Here is a 20812-nt window from a genome sequence, read left to right on the forward strand (position 1 = left end):
ATGAAGACCACAGTTCTGGAAGTATAATATTATTATAGATATGTGACCAGATTTAACAAAACAGAAACAACTTCAAATTTTAACAATTACACATGGCTACACTAGTTGGCTAACAACTTTTACAGAAAATTACTCCCTGTAATGTACATACAAAAGGTTCAACAGCAGTGGTCAAGAATTTCCACAAAATGTACAACGTAGTGGTGATTACTGTATACTCCAGCACTGATAGTAGAGAGATATCACCACCAGTCACAGTATCAATGGAAGGTACCGCAATTGGAGAATTCCAAATATTAATGAAATGATAAAATATCAGATGTTCATGTGTCTGATTAGCAGATATGCTCAAAACTTTTCCCAAATGCTTTCAAGAATTTGCCTAAATTTTCACCCAATATGTTCTTTTAGTGTTCCTATTATGATTGCATTATGCTTTTTAAATAAAGTTAACAACATTTGTTAAAATGTAATATCATGGAACATTTTAATAATTGTATTTTGCATTCAGCATATTTTTGAGTTACAGGTTTCTGACTCCCTACTTCATAGATATACTGTTAGCATCCTTGCAGGTCCCAGAGGGATAGTTATTAAACACATAAATTATAATTATGTTCTATTAGAGTATTAAATATTCACCATAAAGTGGCTGTTCTATTAGAGAGTATCAAATCTAAGGAGTTATAATCATGTGAATGCATCATGAATATTTCATAATTGTAGTTTGCAGTTTCCAATAACTGTTCTATTTTGGATTATCAATCTATTTTCATAGAATTAAGCTTCATAGTTTGAAATATCCACTGAACTTGCTGGCATAACACTCCAGCCTATTATGCTCACAGATTAATTTTGATGTAGGCTTAGGCCTACATATGATACAGTCATTAGGTGGTAGTCAAGTGTGTGTTAATAATGGGCTCATTTGTTGTGAGGTGACCTTAAAGAGATGATCACTGTAAGAGAGGTTTTCAATCTAGGATACATGTATAGCAGTTTGACCATTTCTGTTTTCCATTTCCACAGTTTCCAATTGTCCATGGTATAGTAACCGTCAAAGAAGTAATACACTATATAATAGGTGTGCATGTGATCATCACACCATGCATGCATGTATATGCATGACTACATGAATCAGTTCAAAGGTTCATGTATATATATACATAAGTAGCAGCCAACTTTTTACAGGAAATGCTTTTCTATCGTTATACTTGTCATATTATTACTTGTAACAATACTTGTGTGGATTTTACCACATAATAGTATACTTGCTGTTCACTTGTCTGCCAATCAATATTAGACAAAGCTGTAACTGTAGTAGTCAGATTGATATTAAAAGCAGATGCAATTAACCACTGCAGTAATTATAACGGAAAGGTATATCCCTAAAATACAATACAAATACTACCATTATTATATTTCAGTGCAATACAAACAATAATCAACATAATACAGCATGTACAAATATTCAACTATTAGCAATACTATGATTAACTGCTGATATCACTGTGATAACATCTAATTTGGATAATTTCAAAACAACTAGATCCCCATTAGAAATGTATGCTTGAAGGGTCTAATTGTTTTGAATTAATACAAATTGGATCTCAGTGATGTCATCAGCAGTTAATTATACTATAATGATAGCAAAATTGTATACATGTTATATTCTAGGCACCAGCCTGTTATGCTGGCATGATTTTGAGCATAATAGGTGCCTGAAAGCACCAAGCATAATACTAGCATAATGGGCAGAATAATTATGTCATACTGTAAGCAAAAATGCATGCCACTGAAAAAGGTGGACAGAACAATCAATGCCACTGATATGGCAGCAATGGAGTATAGTTATTTGAAATGACTGTTATTATAGTTTACAATGCAGCCAAATTCTTAATGCACAATGAGCATTAACTTTTACATTTAACTAGTTGTTTGTAAGCCAAAGTTTATCATTATCCATTAGAAAGTAACAAAATATGGGAACTGTGGCAAAAATGAGCATAATTATGAGCATAATAGGCAAAGTTTTTTAGCACTGCAGCATAACGTAATAGGCAAAATTAAAAGAATAATGGGCTGGTGCAGGGTTCATGCATAATAGTAGTATATAACAGCACGGGAATTACTAAACTGTTCATGTTATGGTTTTGCCCTTACTTATAGACACACAAGGTATAGATTTCATTATATGCTACAGAGTTTATCTGCACCCTTATGATTGTACCAACTGCATTAGTACGTTTTATATGTATAGAAATCTTGCACTGTATAGCTTCATTCACTTTATTCAATCTTTACTAAAATACAAAATGAGGTTACATAATTATGTTAAGTTGATTAAGTGTGTTACTATGAGAGATTATATAGTCACTAATTAGTAGCTACAGTGACTGACATAGTAAGTTAATTAGTAGCTGACAAGCTGAATAGTACACATATATAGCTACACATCCTTTAATAGACTGTGCAGCAGTGTAGGTACTCTTGCCATGTATGCATTTTAACTACATGTAACATGTTCAAATAATGGTTTCGGCTTAACCTTAGTCTAAGGTGCCACATTTGGATGTAATAGACTTTATTCATTTGCAGGCAGTTAATTTGCTTTTCCCTTTATGCTAATAATCGTAATAATAATATGTTAAAAAAGATGAGTTTCTATCTACACCAGCAACTAAAATAATAGGTCCAATAACATCACTTGCAGTTTCTTTAGTATCCTCGATTCCGCTTGCTTCAATAAAAATGGTGTAACGACCAGAACGGAGGTTACTGAAAATGTGGCCATCAAAACCTGTAGGGGTAAAACAATACTCATGTGTCTACTTGTTAAAACAACTTACAGATAACAAATTCTCTATCATTCAGTTTGCATCTAAATGTGGCCCTCTTTGTAGCACGAATCCTAATAGCTATTGCTCCAACATTGACCACTTGTATTCCTCCATTAACAACTAAAGCTACAAATAAATATGTAATACTATGGCAGTAGATATACTATGTCGTTACATGTGGTTTACCAGAATTTTACCTTGGTTAGTATGTGTAATAGTTTGTGGAGGACTTCGCCTTGTAGTTGTTCCTACTAAAGTCACTTTCACTGGATCAGATATATTAACATTATGGAAATTATGAGGGCTTATGCCTGTTTAAAAAAGATTGACTTATGCAATATAAAGTTACATTACTTACAATTCTTGATAAGACTTTGATCATAAATTCCACACCAAAACTCAGCATCTTGGTTAGCTTCAAAAATCAACTGCACATTTCTCCCTTTGACCACATCTCCAGACACATTTGTATAGCAAGTTACTTCAAGGTTACCAACTATACAATGTATGGTATATAGTATAGCATATGAATAAGTGTTGAGAAATACATTACCATCATTGTCTAATATTCTAAATATTCGTTCTGCTTTAGCTCCCAGTTTTACACCAAGTTGCTTTGATTCAGGTGGAATAACAATTCTAACTCCAGCATATTCAGTCCTTTCCATTTTCTTATCATCAATAGTAGCCACAGTCACTCTTTTCTGTCGTAAACCAGGCTTGAATGTGATAGTTTGTGTTTTTGATTTATAATCTATGCCAGCTGCAAATATAGAACAATGTTATGATCAATAGAATACACAATGTGACTTTCCACACCTGTTGCATTAGGTGATGGGAAGTCAAAAGTTTCCACCATTACTGTGAAGGATGTTTCAATTATTTTAGAGATAAACACCGGAAATCTAGCTTTTCCTGACTCTACAATATCCACCACAGAACTTTGTGTGAATGCAACTTCTGCCACTACAAAGAAAATGAAATAGTTTAATACTACAACTGACCAATTCAGAGGTGGAGAAATGTGATGGGAGGAGTGGAGGAGGTAGCACAGGGAACAATTACCCCCTTACCCAGAAGAGTGGAAAGGCAATGCCCCTAATTTTTTCAGTGCCCCGAAGCTATAGTTTAGCAACTGTTGTACATCAACCAGCTTTGCCTTATTTTAGTAGAATTTGTGCAAAATAATTGTGCAAGAATAGAATACTACATGAATCAGCAATAGTATTGGGATCAAGATACTCTAATAGAGCAATCAGTGAAACTGTTATAAGTTGATTGTACTATGCAATTTATTTAATCTGTCTGCATTAACAGATGCATCCATACATAATCGAGTGCATGAGTCTATTTCAAATGCCTTCATTTACTGACGAATCTATTTGTACAGTATATGTGAATGATAGTTGTTGCCATAATATGTGACTGGGTCTGCAAAAACAGGCATGTGGGCACATGATTTTTGCCTACTTTTGTAAATTTCTTTGACTCATAACTTTTCTTACCATTGTGCTATTGTGCAATGAACTTTCTACAGTAACTCTTTAATAAACATTTAATTGGCTTTGTGATGTAAGTTACAGAATACAAATACTCTGTTGCAGCACTGAGATATGACCTGTAAAGTGACAGAGTGTAGTTTGTGCCCACATGCCCTATTTTGTCAGGCTAGGTCACATATTATATAGGAGTATCCTATTCAAGTACATAATTATGTACCACTGAAAATACATCATATTCAAATTAAAGCATTCAAATGTTTTACCTTCAGACCCCCTAGCATTGGCATGCTTTGCACCCTAAGGTAATAAAGTACAGTTAATGATTTTAGTGACAGACACCCCACATGATCTGCTCCTCCCATTTTTGTGTGCTGTTCTCCACCCCTGGATCAATTAATCAGTTATCTTACTATCATCATTAATTATAGTAACTTGTGCTTGGTTTCTTTCACCAATTTGTACTCCAGATTTGTTAGCTGCTTCAGACAACTTTAGTCTCAGTGAGTATGTTTCATTCACTTCAAATATTGTGTCAGGGATTACAGCTATTTGTACTACGTTTTCATCAGGGTCTCCAGGATTAAAACTCACCACCACTACCTCAGTATTAAAATCAGTTTTATCTGTAACATTACAATTGTTACCAGATAATAACAAAGCATTATCTTGACACTCACATGCAGATCCATTAGCTATGGGATGTACAATCACATTAACAGCTGTTCTAGGATTGCCTTGCTTCTGCAATGTAATGTTGTAGTATCTGCTATCTTCCACTACTGAATAACTAACTTCTTTAAACTGGATAATAACACCTACATGTGTAAATAAGAATTGGAAAGCAATAAGAAGTTAATAATGTTGCTTGGTAAATGTACTACTTAAGTATATCCCACTAGCTGGTCCTCTATTATGAAGTTTATATTAAAATGCAAAGAAGTGATTAAAGCATAAACTCATTGATAAGGTAATTACATATACACCTAGTTTGCTATTACATCAACATTATATATGTGACCAGCGTTGCAACAAAAGGTCGTCCACACACATCCAATTTACCAACTTTGACAATTCATAACTTTAGGTTGAATGACTTAATAGTTGGTCTGCAGTGAGCACAAACATAGCTTATTATAGAGAGACAATTTTAGGGTTTTATGCTTTTTGATTACAGAGTTATGGTCTTCCAAGTTCATAGAATGGAATCTATCCCTTTCATAAATCCGGTCACATATAGCAAGCTTCATGTTAGTCCCTATGGGCTTATACCCAGCGCATTTTGAAGACCTTCAAAGTTGTTATATGCACATGCCTTAAGAAAATACTGTAGCCTCACAATATCAATGTAAGTCTACAACATCCATACCAAAATATGTGAATCCAGCTACAACGAAATCTGCTAGCTCCCTGAGCAAGGGAAAACTGGCATTAGTCAATCTTACAGCCACCTCCTGGTTTGGCTTCTTCAGCAAGGCTATTATGGCATCAATATCTCCTTGTGTTGCAGAAATGAACTACAGTATATATTACACAGAGAAGCATAGTAAACCTGTAATATGATCATTAATATCTGTTACACTATAAAAGTGCATATTTAAAATCAGAATGGCTGATAATGCCCAGTTTGTGAATAGGCATCATATGCAAATCAGAATACAGTTATATAGCCAGGACAGAAAATTCAATAGTATAAAAGTTTTAATTGCAAGCACGAAAACTAGAATAGCATTAAAACTGTAGCTTATCTAGCAGTTTTACTGAAGTATATACTACATGGTGTATTTCATCTGTAAAGTATTGCCTTGAGAAAGGTGCACATGAAGTATATGTATATTATGGAAAAATATAATGTTTAAAATTAGGAAAGTGCGGAATAGCTATATGCACATTGCAAATGTTTCCATTTTTTCTGGAAAAGGATCTGTACTGTACAGAACATGTGTTTTACATACACTGTACCGTACCTACATACTAGTATAAACTATTCACAGCCTGACAAATACAGACCGTATATTGCAGCAAATATTGCACTCGATAATAAATAATGTATGTATACTGTTGTGTAACTACTTGCTTACAGGTTGGAAGTCTACTCCATCATATTCAGAACAGCCAACACTTGGACCAGGTGGTCCTGGTGGTCCAGGAATTCCTGCTAATCCTGGTAACCCTCTAGCTCCTTGACTACTTCTTTTTCCTATTTTTCCATTAATCCCATCATCTCCAGGTTTACCTGGCATGCCAGCGAATCCTCGAGGACCAGGAAGACCCTTGTTTCCTTTAGGTCCCACTGGACCAAAAGGTCCTATTGATCCAGGATCACCTCTGTCACCTCTAGAACCCTTTACACCATTAGGACATCCTGGTGGACACTGTACAACTAATGGAAAAGAAAACACATTACATAGTGCAATTATGCAAAAGGTAGATTATATATGTGTGTGTGGTTGGGACTGTGAAAACAAGTCTCAACAAGTTAATTCTTAAGAGACTGAGTTATGTGCAGGCATGTGTGTACTGTACTGTGTGCAGCTACATGTATTATTTTGTGAGTATTCGGATCCATTGTGTGCCCACATGCATCATACTATATATAACAACTAACTGATGACTTACCAACAACAGTATCAGATACCCTGTTCAACATACAGATAGTATCATCTCCTGGGGGACCAGGTGGTCCACACACACCAGGATCACCTTTATCTCCTCTATCACCAGCTGCTCCATCTTCTCCTGAAATATAACAGATATTTAAGTACATACATGCTAGATATACATTTGCAAGAATAGCAAGATGCAAGATATTAGCTATACTGTACTTTAAAATTTTATTGCTTTTGGCTACATTATAATGCAATGTACCTTTAAGTCCATAATATCCCTTGTCTCCATTTGCACCTTTTAATCCTGGACTTCCATCAAAACCTGGTGTCCCTGGTACTCCTGGACTACCAGTATCACCAGAGTAGCCTGCCAATCCCTTTTGTCCCTTTGTACCAACAATAGATGGTCCTTTGGAAAGAGAGGAGTTTAATATTAATATATTTTGAAGCATTTTTGCATAAAAATTTCAAGTTCATTTGCCTCAGAATACCTATCCCACAAAATTGGAAATTTCCATCCATGTGATGATGTCTGTTTGGAAATGTAAACATCTACTGTACAACTATCTACACAAGTATAAATGGAGTACAGTGAGTTACTGATGCTGCATAAACAGCAAATGTGTTCTGTGATTTTGATCTTGCAAAAACTGTTTAATTTATAATGTTAGTATATATAGCTATGTTCTCTAATCTTCCTACCTATATTGCATGGCTGTGGTTCAGGCCTGTACTGTATTCCAATAATATTTTGAGGTAGAATACCGAAAGAGTTCTTCACAAATCCATAGTCATCCAATAGAATGAACAAGTTATTACACACACATCCTGGTGGACCGGGTGGTCCAGGGGGACCATCTGGTCCAGGAAGTCCTTGCTTGCCACGATGTCCCTTTGTTCCTGGAGTGCCATTTTGTCCAGTTTTACCACGTACACCATCAACACCATTATATCCTCTTGGTCCCCTTATTCCTGGGTCTCCTGAAGGACCCTGAGGTCCTCTAAGTCCTGGAGATCCTCTGTACCCCTGAGATCCTGGGTCACCTGGCTTTCCTGGCATACCAGATCCAAAATTGATCTGTGAGGGACTTTTCATTATGGGCACTTCTGTTGAAGAATCTACAGACTGGAAATAGAGCAAACCTCTAAATATTATGTTAGTGTATCAACGTAGAGGAAATCATGTACGTAGTCTGCAACTACCACTACACCCTAATTTTAATTGTTAGCTGGTTGTAAATGTCTAGGATGCACTAGCTGAAGTCAAATTGTAAAGTTGCTATATACATGGATGAGATATTGACAGAAGTTATTGGAAACTGATTATCTACACACAATGCATACACTATCTGTAATGTTACATAACAGGTTTCAAGTATCAACATACTTGAAAGCATTTACATGTGCCAGGTATCCCCACTGCTCCTCCACTGCCAACACCCCCTCTCTGTCCACGAGTTCCACTCTTTCCAACTTGACCTTTTATTCCTTCCAACCCTGGTAAGCCAGGATCCCCAGCTCTGCCATCAGTACCATTGATTCCTGTCAATATCATTAACAAAATATAAATAAGCATGCATAGTTAATGATGTGTCAATTTTCTAGCAAATTAAGTTCAAAGCATAATAAGCAGGCAATAGCATTGCTACCATAATAGGCACACTTTTGTAAAACATATAGAATCTAGGGAACATAATTTCTGACTCTCTGCTTCACAGGCTTTCTGTAACTTCCTTGCAGATTCCTAGTAGGATAGTTACTAAAATTTGCACATTAAGAGCAAGTTACTCTAACATGTAAATATCAGCAATGTGTATATAAATGTTTGCTAAAGGAAAAGCAACTGATCAGTGAAGATCAAGATACTGTAATAGAACAGTACTACACAGTGACATCATAACTGTGTGGGTGGAAATAGCCAATTAACAAAGATTGATGATACTGAGCAAATTACTACTAGCTAATTATTTTGAGAAATTGTTAAGAAGAAAAATTCATAACAGTTAAGGACTTAAGGTCTACAGTAGCATCAATACAGCTTATAAACTTTTTTTCTTGTTTCTGCTTCTGTCTATAAAATAATTACTGGAATACGACACTATTACTGAATTAACAAAGAATTGACTAAATACTTAACACCAACATTTACTATTTAATTCCTTGTTTCCTGTCACCTTCCCATGCTTTGCCACATGGGTAATTGAGTAATTTAGTGCTGTATTAAAATTATCCATTTTTTGTATGGAACATTGAGGTACTCTAATAGAGCAGTCAGTTATTCTACTGCAGCAATTAAAAACCATTTTATTTTCGAAAAGTGTATTTTGTTACTTATTTTCTTGAAAAGTGCCATTGTAGCAATAGCTAGCTGGTGGACAGTGCATTGACATTTTGAGGAGTCAACAAAATGATGAAATTTTAGTTATGAATTATAATGAATATTTATACACTGATCGCTGTTAAGCAAGTAATATTAGCATTTTGTCCTAAAGTGGACCTATGTTGTATGGCATAAGGAGAAAGTTTCCCCGATTTGACAAGAGAGTTTGTGAAACAATCTGGGAAGAGACATCATTGAAGAAACATCTACAAAGAAGTTTATCACAGCCTAAAAAATACAGCAATGGTAACTCTTCACACATGCGATTCTAATAAGTGTAGAAACTATTTTTAGCATTAAATGTATAATTTATTTGTAACCACCCCATGTCAACAATTGACTGCATAGTGGGATTTTTTGAGGAAATTGATGTCCACCATCCAAATTTTTGAGGGGGAAACGTCACTTCTTGAGGATCTTTTATGCATTTATAATACTCAAAGAATGTCAGTTTCATCAAGCTGCAAATTTAGAGGGGAAGTTTTCTGTAGATAGCTGCCAATCCATGAAAATTGCTGGGTAAGTAGCATTCAAGGAAAACAGGAATGGGACGGGAACGGAAAGTGGGAACGGGAATAACCTATGGAAAATACCTGATAAAGGTCATCATATAGTATGCAGGTTGGATATTAGCACAATGTTTCTTTGCAGCATGGTTGTAGGATACTTTCGCTAAAACGAATGAAACACTCTAATAGAGCAGTCAATATATTGAAATACTCTAATAGAGCAGTCAAGAAGGTTTTGTCAACTATCCCACCAGGGACCCACATTGATAGCCTATGAAATGATGGGCTATAGCTGTCATAGAGAATTTAGGTATATAGACTAGCTAAGTTATCAACACTGAAAATTAGCTTCTCCTTTGTGATCTTAATTTTAACCATTACAATATTTTACAAAGAATTCTAATTAACTAACAGTGCCTGCATATAATGCAGGAAGCTGTACCTGCAACCTCAGGAAAAAGTCACATGATGAGTATGCGGTAGCTGCAGTCTGTGTAGGTGTATGGCTCCAATGAGGAGAGTTAGGACAATATAAGCACTCATGCATGTGGACTCCTCTTGGAGCCATTTCAACTTGACAAGCATACTAGTGCTGCATACATACTCCCATCATATGACTTCTCACTATACTGACTCCAGTTAACTGACAGTGCCTATTAAATAGGCTTCAAAAACTGCTCCTACTACTATCCAGATAATAGTAAGTAGTTGAATATTTTAATATTAATGAGGGAGTACATAGCTAACTTTCAATGTTGATGACTTAGCTAGTCTATACCTAATCTATGACAGCTATAGCCCATCGATGTACAGGCCATCAATGTGGGTTCCTGGTGGGATACGTTAATAAAACATTCTTGACTACTCTATTAGAGTATTTTAGTGCAGGTGACTTCTCTATTAGAGTGTTTTGATCATTTTAGTGAAAGTATTTGAACAAGAAACACTGTAAAATCCAACCTGTCCAACCTGTATATTACATGATGACCTTTATCAGGCATTTTCCATGGGTCATTCCCATTCCCGCTTTCCAGTATCGTGCCGTTCCCATTTTCCTCAAATTCTACTTACTCAAAATTACTCTCCTAAAAGTGCTATATATACAATAACCAATCATAATATTATGCAAATAACCTGGTATGTATGCATATGTAGTTACACACTAACCTGGTACTCCGCTATTTCCTATTGTGCCATCCTTTCCTGGTTGACCCTTCAACCCAGTCTCTCCTTTAGAACCTGGAAACATCAAAACTTCATTGCATTCCTCAGCATCTCTAACAGTTCTGTTGTTGGGTATGAACTTTCCATCACTTATATGCCCTTGACCAGACATTGTACGATCTTTGTTATTATAGGTCACCAAGTAGCTGTAGAACTGTTCAGCAGACATTTCATGCTTCACATCAATGCTATTGTATAATTGTGTTGTGGTTGTTATGATGTGCCCCAGTTCTGCCATACGACGTGAAACCCTCTCGTCATTTGGTGAGGCACATCCTGCTAGACCAGGTGGGCCTGCTGGACCAGGTCTGCCAGGGGGACCAGGTAAACCCTGATCTCCAGGGAGACCAGCAACACCATCAGTGCCTGGATATCCTCTGTTACCTGTTTTATCAGAAAGTACGTAAGCTTTCACTTGTGTTTCACAACTGTGATCATCTATTTACTATACTTTATGCTAGTTTACAGATTTTGTACATTCAAGTAGCACAATTGTACTTTAAAAATAACCTATCATGCTTTGGAGCAGTGCTCAAAAATCCAGAACCTCTCTTATCCAGATCTCTATTATCTGGGCACCTCCATTGTCTGGATAGCCCAAAGTGGTCATGTGGCTCTATTTACCGTAATGAAGTTTGGGTTAGATGAAAGCACAAGGAGGGAGCCTAAAGGTTGCTGTTTACCTGCTAGATAGCTTGTTTATTCTACTACTAATAACCATATACCACTTGGTTGCTAGGTGATAATACATTTTACAGCCCCAGGGAGGCTCTGTAGTGACTTCTTCCTCTGCTTACAATACTGTAAAGCATTAACTGATAGCAATAACATTACTTGTGTTACTTTAGAACATTAGCGTGTTATTCTCAGTTATGGACATTTCTGAGATACGGACAGTAGTATGTATAAGACTGCCTGGATAAGAGAGGTTCACTATATTATGCTCAAAGTCACGCTTTCAAAATCGAGATTATGCTCTAGATCTGGTATATCAGTCTTTCTGTATTATAGTGAGTGACTTCTCTCTTGATCATATTTCCATGAAGCAGCCAAGAAACAATAAAAAAATATAATAACATTGTACATTTTCTTGACATGAAATGCGGTACTAAGGTGTAGTGTGTTCATGTTTTGTTGTACTTTATTATGTGCATTGCTCATTTATGAAAATTGTCCTATTATGCTGGCATGACAGTGGCGGATACAGGGGGGTTGCAATGGTTTCAGCTGAAACCCCCTCTTAAAATAGCGGTCACCCCAAATTTATTGACGAGTCGTCGTGTCAGTGATAAAATCGCCATATGTGTTATAGAAGGATTGTCTACTGGTGAAAAACTTCATAGTTTAGCCTTTGAAATCACAATTATAACGTTGTACAGCAGGGTTGTGACCTTTTTTTTTTTTTTGGTCTTCGACTTACAGCTAGGCTGAAGTTGAGTGGAATCTGAAACTCCTCTAAAAATTTCTAGATCCGCCACTGCATGATGCTTGATGCTTTTGCTAGCTTATTTATACTTGAAATTACACCTGAATACTTGGCACAAGCCTACATTCAGAAGAAATATACAGTTATAATTATGCTAACATAATTCTTATATTACAAGTATTTTACACAGAAGGGATATAACACTTCTTATTGCTTACTGTGATTTAATGTCGTGCACTACTCCTGGACCAACTTGTTTCAGTACTTTTTATCAATGTGCTATGGTCTCTACTCTAGTTACAAATTCCACATTTTTTGAAATACTTGTTTGTTAACTTTTTTTGTAAATAATTTTATTATGATTGGTGATACATACTGCATTTGAAATGGTGCCACGCACCCCAGCTATATTGTCTGAAAAGTGAAGTATCATTGTTGTCAGCTATGTTCAATCCGTTACACAGCAGTACGAATCAAGAACTCTTCGAAAAGCATCTCTGTAACCCACGCATACCAAAAGAAAGGGTTGGTGCCGCGTGCCCCAGTTATATAAATTATTGTCTGAAAAGTGAAGTATCCATTATGTTTCATTGTTGGCTATGTTCAACTCATTACACAGCAGTATGAATCAAAAACTGTTTTAAAAACACCTCTGCAATCGAAGTAGCCACTATGAAAAATACAGACAATTTTTTGTTATGAAGAGAAGCCATCACGTGCTACCACCAAATCAACACTTTTTGCTGTCAGCAAAGATGAATGGGACACAAAGGAGGAGACTGGCAAGTCCTTGAAGAATGCATTGTATGTACTGCAGTATGCCAAAAGGCACCTCTCGGGCTGAAGCAATGTCGAACAATGAAAAAATCAAGCCCATAGCCTTACCCATTATTGAGTTACACTTGCCTGAAGGAATCAGGCAGTTAGTCAGTCAGGCAGTCAGTAGAAAATTCCGTTGGATAAAAAAAAAATCCGTAGCAACTTGTGGAAAGCATTTTGGGTTGATCTGAAAGCTTGTTTGGGCTTAGTTTTACCTAACCAATACTGCCTCATCATCATCTGGGAAATTGAGGCTGTTTTTTGGGTGATTTTATTTCGTGGGCCATGCCTACTTCTTTGTGGTCCCTACTATACACTACTATTGTAGTGTATGATTTACCTTTCCTTCCAGTTTTCCCAGGTCTTCCTCTAGGTCCAGGTATACCAGTTGGTCCTTTCAATCCTCTAGCACCATGTAATCCAGGAAGACCATTAGAACCTTTAGCTCCTTTGTTACCTGGCTTCCCTGGTATACAGTTTCCAAGTGATGAACATACACACGGTAAACCTTTGGGGCCCATGGGTCCTCTTCTACCAGTTTTTCCAGCTTCTCCAGGTAGACCTTTTTCACCTTTCTGACCCTTGATGCCATCAATACCTCTTTCTCCTTTAGCACCACTTGCACCAGTCTGTCCATTTATTCCATCACACCCTACAGGACCTGGATGTCCTCGAGTTCCCTTACTACCAGAGTCACCACGAGGTCCTAGCAAATGAGTTGCTTCTTCTCTCTTTGTTCGTTTAATTGTGGGCTAGTAAGAAAGGCAAACAAGTAGTACACAATATAAAGCATGCACTATTTATTACTTTTGTGGTGTTCTTACTGAGTTCAAGTTAGTATCTATTTCCATTACAACAAGTCTCATCCCAAGCTGTGAAATCTTATCATCAGATCTAAATATCAGTGTGAGTGCTGAAGCTACGTCAACAGCAATTTGAATCCTGGGATCTGTTATGTTACCACATGTCACCAGTTGATTAACATCTAGATCTGTTCCCTTATAAAGTTGTTTCTGTATATGGGTGTATAGTACATAGTGAATGATGCATTCAGTACTCACAAACAAAGCACACAACAATTTCTCTACATGGACAAGTATTATAATACTTGGACAAAATTGAGAGCAGCATGTGAGTAATATGCATACAAATGTGAAAGTGGATGGATGACAGAAGGTTAGTGATCAACATAAGAGTTATCAAGACTTAGATATTTATGATTGGAAATAAGCAACACTCAGTGTTACAAGATTTCCCAACAAGCTTTGCATTCATCATGCACTTCATAACAATATTATGTACATAACTCTGTTCCTACCAGTACTACAGACTTGTGCAATCTAAAGCCTGGATAACAGACAGAGCAAGGATGGACATAACATACAGTAATTAAAATGTGATGATGTATATGCAATTTCTGTGCTATTATCCCAATAGTGTTACATAGTATAATAGAGCATGGTCACAGGTGGTGGAATAATATATTTTACTTTACATTTATATTTTACTAGTAACTGTAAAGGTACAATAACTGTACACAAACTTCACACCACTGGAGTCTATATGTATAATTGTTACTCTCAAAACATGTAATAGTTGTAACACATCCGTGAGGTTTGTATCTGATTTGTAAACATGACACCCGAGGGCCACAGGCGAACTCCGGCCTGCGGATCTGAGTCGGCCTGCGGCCCTCGGGTGTCGTTTTTACAAATCAGATACAAACCGAATGGGTGTGTTCTAACTTATTTGTGGTATGGGGCGTGCGCAGATCAAAGGCACCCGTTTGTAACATGGAAAGAACAAGAACGCAACGCTATTATTGGCTACTGCTGAGCACTCTGTACAAGGAACGATTTTGCTCACTAATTACTGTATCGATGGTTAGTTACTTCATTGTTAGCTGGTTTATTCATTGGTAGCGCATTTGTTATGCACGAGCGCGAGGTGCCATCATCAATGCCAATCACTCCAGCCCTTGTACCACTTCACATCATTAGACGGGTGTAGCTGAATTGTCTGATATTCATTGAGTGGTGCAGCGCTATAATAGCCTTGGTTAGCTTGATTTGTTGGCGAACAAGCATGCGGTATAGATACCAACTCAGCCCAGCAGTTGTACTGCTTCCCATTCATTCATACATTCATTCAGACGTTGTAGTGTTATGTGTTCATTCGTTCCAGAGCGATTTACTTCCTTGTCAGTCCTTGATATTATCAGTCTTGCATTTTGACTTCCTGTGTTGGTCTGGTGTTTGGTTTTGTTTGAAGTCTTTGAACTAGTTAGTGGCCAGACTGTGTGGCCAAAAGGAGGTACTTAGCCATGCTACAATTATTTGTAAACTGGTTTACAACAGATTTGTAACACTGGTGGCAGCCTTTGATCTGCCCACGCACCATATTACAAATAGTGTTATAACACAAAGTCTAAATTTGTACGCCTGTGTGGTTTGAGTTACATAGTTTATTTATTTTATATATAATATTCCACAAATGTGTTTAATGGTTAAGGCAACAGTTATCTTTACACTATTGCAATGTTATTCCTGTTTTCTTTAAGCAGAATGGTGCTTGTGCAAAATTTGTAGTGACCATATAGATCCTTCAAATTGTTTTAAATCAGCACTACACACTGCACACAATACATTATCTACTGATATACATATGATTAACCTCACGAAACTCAAAGAAATCTTGGCAATTTCCACCAGTAACACTTTTCTTAAATATTCCACCATCATGGTGGTCAACTTCTTCCTCAATATTTAAATGTCCTTGTATTTCCTGATCAACCACTTGAAAGTATTGGTATATGAATCCCTTCTTTCTACATAACAATAAGTAATAAGTTATATTTCAATGTTCAAGTTGCATAATTAAGTATTATTGCACATATATACAAGCACAGACACAGACACACAGACACACATCAAAAGGTTGTTGTTTCAGCTTTAAAATCTATGAATGTAGATATCATTCATTTTACACAGCTGTCCTTCATATAGTTCTACTCGATGGCTTTATTAGAGTACTCTGGTTATTTTTCTATTTTAGAGTTTTTGATTGCTTTATTAGAGTAGGTTGATTGATAACTAAATATTTATACCAACTTTAAAGCTTAATAGTTGTTTAATGCCTGTTTTTCCACACATTCTTATTATTTCCCAATAAAATATTTATTATTATGTACACACATCTGTTACACCTTTATGCATTTACATATTGTACATTGCATAATATTATTGTAGTAAGGGAATTTTAGCAACAAAAAATTACTTAAATAGCTTTACTGCATAATAGCGCACATGTTTATAGTGAGTCAGGTTTACAAAGGCTCTTTGAAATGGATAAAGCCAAACAAAGAACCATAATTCTCACATCAAAGCTATTGAATGCAGAAACATCCCAGAGTCTAGGCAAGTACCAATGAACACGCACATCTGGAATATTCAGCATCTTTTCTCTTAGTCAGTGATGCATATGTTTATGTAACACACAAAACAAATGATTACTCACCTTTTCCCAATTACAAAGAAGCACACAACATTGTTAGGATAATATTGGCCTGCTATTGTTGGAGTTTCAATGTCAAATAGTCTACTACCATGACCATTTGTTTGTATTGGTATCAGATTAACAACTTCTTCAAGTGATGCAGGTGGAATGATGTGGCACTTCTTCCTGACTATCTTGTACCTATAGCAAGCTTGGTAACTAAAAGAGAAAACATAGTAAAATAAACATGTTATAAAAGATGAAGATATGTATATAAAACATGTAGCAATGGCCACTGAAAAGTTCTAATAATAATAAAATACTTAATATGGTTTAAAGGAAGAAACTCCTGGAGGAGGCTAAGTGTGGCACATGTCTAGACATTGGGTGGCTTGTAGATCAACTCCTGGGGTAGGAGAGATTAGTTCCTTTCTTTGTCCTATTTAGGTTAAATAAAGTTTAAGTCTCTATTTCTTGCTTGTTAGTTAGGTTAAGGTTGCAGCACATGTTGCTGTTAGACCTTTAGTATTGACCACTGTGTACAGCTTTAATAATAACAATAGTGCTAATTCAGTATCATATCATTCAGTAATTGTGCTTGATAAAGTGCTGTGCCTATACATGGTAATATTTTGGTTTATAGGACCCACTTACTTTAGCTGTGTAATGCCATGATATGTACCATGGCAATTCTGTTTTAACAGTGTATACTGCACTATACTTTGTAGCATAGAATGTATGCAAAACATTGATAGGGATCAAAGAACTCCTCAAGAAAGATGTCATTATCACCTTTTTAAGGACTTATAGCACTTTATGAATATGCAAACAGCTCCAGTAAATCACTTTATACTGTAAAATTTTCAGTCACTTTTATGGGCATAAACATGACATGCATTACTAAACCTATCTTACTGTTAACCATGTAAGGTTTCTCTAATGTTAATAGTCTATTGTCACGTTATTATGCACATGGTTAATGACCCATATAGTTGAGACTGAGTATTTACAGGCATGGCACAAAATTAACATCAGTATAGCCTACCCCACAAATGGTATGTAGTATTCACTGGACTACACCACTGAATTGGAAATGTTTAATAAGCAAATTATTAAACTAAACCTGAAGACATTTCTAAGTGAGCTATTGGCAGGCATCTATGCTATGATACACATTGTTGCTATGTACAACATATTACAGGAAAGAGAATGGATCTATATTACCAATCTGTAACTAGCTTACAAAGTAATAATGATGGACTTTGCTCCATTGACTTAGTCTGTGTAGCTGGGCTACCTAATTAACGATCCTATTGTTATAGTAATAATGAATCACTTGAATCTCCAAACCAAAGAGGGTAGGCTAAAAAGATCACGACAAACAGTTCTCCAAACCTTGAAATGGGGATAGCAAATTGCTCTGCATGGGATAATTCAAATGTATCAACTAGAATAGGCCTAAAAAGTTGCTTCTACAAATTTAGTTACATTTTCCCAGCATTGTTGTGTTGATGGGTTGCAGATGTCATAGCACAGAATAAATTGTTAAAATTATTGGTACCAGTAAAACTAGGTGGAAATTCCCAAGTTGGTGATTAGTATTGCATTGCTATAGTGTTCCACGACTTGATAGACTCTGCATGTACATCACAATGCCAGACAATTATATTAGTCCCTCACAATTATGGATAGTCGTAGCTTTGCTAAAGTACTGTATTAGCTGTTAATACAGTAATTCAATAAATGCCAATAGCTACTAGGCTTTCTAAATCAATAGTTTTTGTTATTATAATGCATGTATGATGCACCTTGGAGTCATAAGAAGCTACACACTCGCATCCATGTGTGCTCGTAGTTATGGAGAACTCTCATCTCCACAGCAACACAAACTTCGCTTATGCTATGCTCATTCATGTTGACAAACAGTTCACTGAGGTGTTACATGCATCGGGATTACAGGGGTTTGGTTATATCAAAGCAAGTACACACTAAGCTTTACTGCTTGTTCCTCATTTCTGCTTGAGTCACTACATCATCCATTGCCACATTTGATTGTAATCACATATATGTCATTTAAATGCTGAGAATTACCACCATGCAAAAAAGCATGTCTCCCTACTAATCTCTTAAAGATTTAGCATTTCACAAGAACTTCTACACATACACACATATACTCATATACCCTAGATTAGAGCATTATGAATAAGATTATGATGTAGCTAAATATCACATTAATGTGGATGGGAAAGTTTACTCCATCAATATATGGCTAGCTAGCTGCATGCCATAATAACAATTTAGCTGTTGGATGTTTTCCAGTGTGATTACAAGTCTTGGAACATGTAAGAAATAATAGCAAACTGAAGTCTATATTAAACGTCCGGACAGGTAAACTTTGCTCTGAGGTGGTTTCTTTTCAGCAGTCTAATTTACAGGTGTGGTAACTCTCCTCAGATTTTGTAAAATTTTTAAACCTACTTTTGGTGCAGGCCTTGTAGACTACCTGGAATAGCCTGTATATTCAGGCTGAAAGTATGTACAAGAACAAAAATGAAGAGCAGCTTTGAGGTTATGTCAAGAGAATTTGCAAGAAGAAACACCATAGTCAAACTATAAGACAATACTCTGAATGTAACATGTTGTTTGTTTACAAATACTTCCTTAGTAAGCATATCGATGTTACAAAAATTTCATGAAATACGAAATCCAAAATTACATTAACTCAATTAATCAATGTATTATATTTCATAGTTTGTTAATTCCAAATGAGTTAGCTAGCTGCATGGTGCCTGGTTTTTATACAGTAAGTTGTACAACATATATTAACTTGTTTTAGAATTACATCAGACAATCAAGTCAAAACATATGTCATTCAAACAAATGTGGGCCTCTGTTATCTGCACAGAAATGAGAGCTCTGGTGGCTTGGTTATGAATATGGATTATTGTTTAAACACTACTGCTGAACTAGCGTATGGGCTAAATACATGGGAATTATAGGGGAATTTATGAACAAATTTTTCCCCAGTAGTGAGGATTTTGACTCCAAACTTAAAAGTCATATAAATGAGTACAGGCTTGTGTGCAAGCCACAGCCCACAGATGCTTGTACACATGAGGTGGATTGCTAGTAAATTGCGGTGGGGAATGGTTGGGGATCATTAGGGGGTAAGACAACTGACTATACCCCTGCCCTTGCAAATCCCTACCTAATCCTACAAGCTTTAAGCCTTCTCACGAATCCTTACATAGCTTGTACTGGGGGTAAGGGCTAAACACGAGGCTTAACGTCAATTGATGCACTGCTAGGCCAGATACTGGAAATCAGTTGACCGCCGTTCTGCATATCGTCATGCTGCTTATGAAATTTTTGATGCAATTTTTAAGTGTTTGATTTTTATTGCTGTTTGTTTTGTACTGTGTCATGTTTGTGTTTGAGTTGTTGTGTTTTGTATTTGGAGAGTGCCTCGTGCAGGCTTTTTCCTGTAGTCTTGTAGCTACTGTTCCCTTCCCTTGTGGTAAATTGACAATTAAATAAATATCAACAACATAATAGAGTAATTGCTAATAGCTATGGCTACTACCAAACTAATTATAACTCTAATTAGCTACCGGCAATTACTCAACCCACGCACTAACTTTAGTAAAGAAGCGATGTTTTTGCTAGTCTTGATCTTCCCCAGAGCATCGTCTTTTTCCATCAGCAGCTTTGTAGCGACCTCTCTCTCCATAGCCCTCATTTGTCGACTTCTGACACATTTCTTATTCGAAGGGAAGTTCTTGACAACTATTTGATCGGTAGCTGCATTAAATAGTGGGATAGAATTCACAGATACGTAGTACGTCATCACCGCAACCCCGCACCACGTTTATGCATGGATTTACTAGCTAGGTCTAGTTAGTTCTTGTACTTACCTGCATTAGTTGTGGCCAGAAAGCACCCACACAGCAAAGTGAACAACAGTTCTCTAATCATCATCATCATTAAGCTTCTGACATGGATAGCTAGTAC

The 20812-nt window shown here is 36.3% G+C and overlaps 1 protein-coding gene across 1 annotated transcript; it reads right to left on the reverse strand.

Moving 5' to 3' along the window:
* Positions 1 to 2624: 2624 nt before the first annotated feature.
* Positions 2625 to 20782, reverse strand: LOC136247669 (uncharacterized). The gene is made up of 22 exons (XM_066039497.1): positions 20716 to 20782; positions 20440 to 20602; positions 16823 to 17020; positions 15980 to 16133; positions 14131 to 14319; positions 13815 to 14058; positions 13647 to 13772; positions 11005 to 11445; positions 8336 to 8490; positions 7651 to 8074; positions 7208 to 7357; positions 6959 to 7078; positions 6421 to 6722; positions 5709 to 5856; positions 5020 to 5157; positions 4753 to 4965; positions 3660 to 3806; positions 3394 to 3603; positions 3199 to 3336; positions 3038 to 3151; positions 2850 to 2966; positions 2625 to 2800 (listed from the first exon to the last, which is right to left on the reverse strand). The coding sequence occupies exons 1-22, from the start codon at positions 20780 to 20782 to the stop codon at positions 2625 to 2627; spliced, it is 4134 nt and encodes a 1377-aa protein (XP_065895569.1).
* Positions 20783 to 20812: the final 30 nt, after the last annotated feature.

Source organism: Dysidea avara, chromosome 1, assembly GCF_963678975.1.
Source record: "Dysidea avara chromosome 1, odDysAvar1.4, whole genome shotgun sequence".
NCBI lineage: Eukaryota > Metazoa > Porifera > Demospongiae > Dictyoceratida > Dysideidae > Dysidea > Dysidea avara.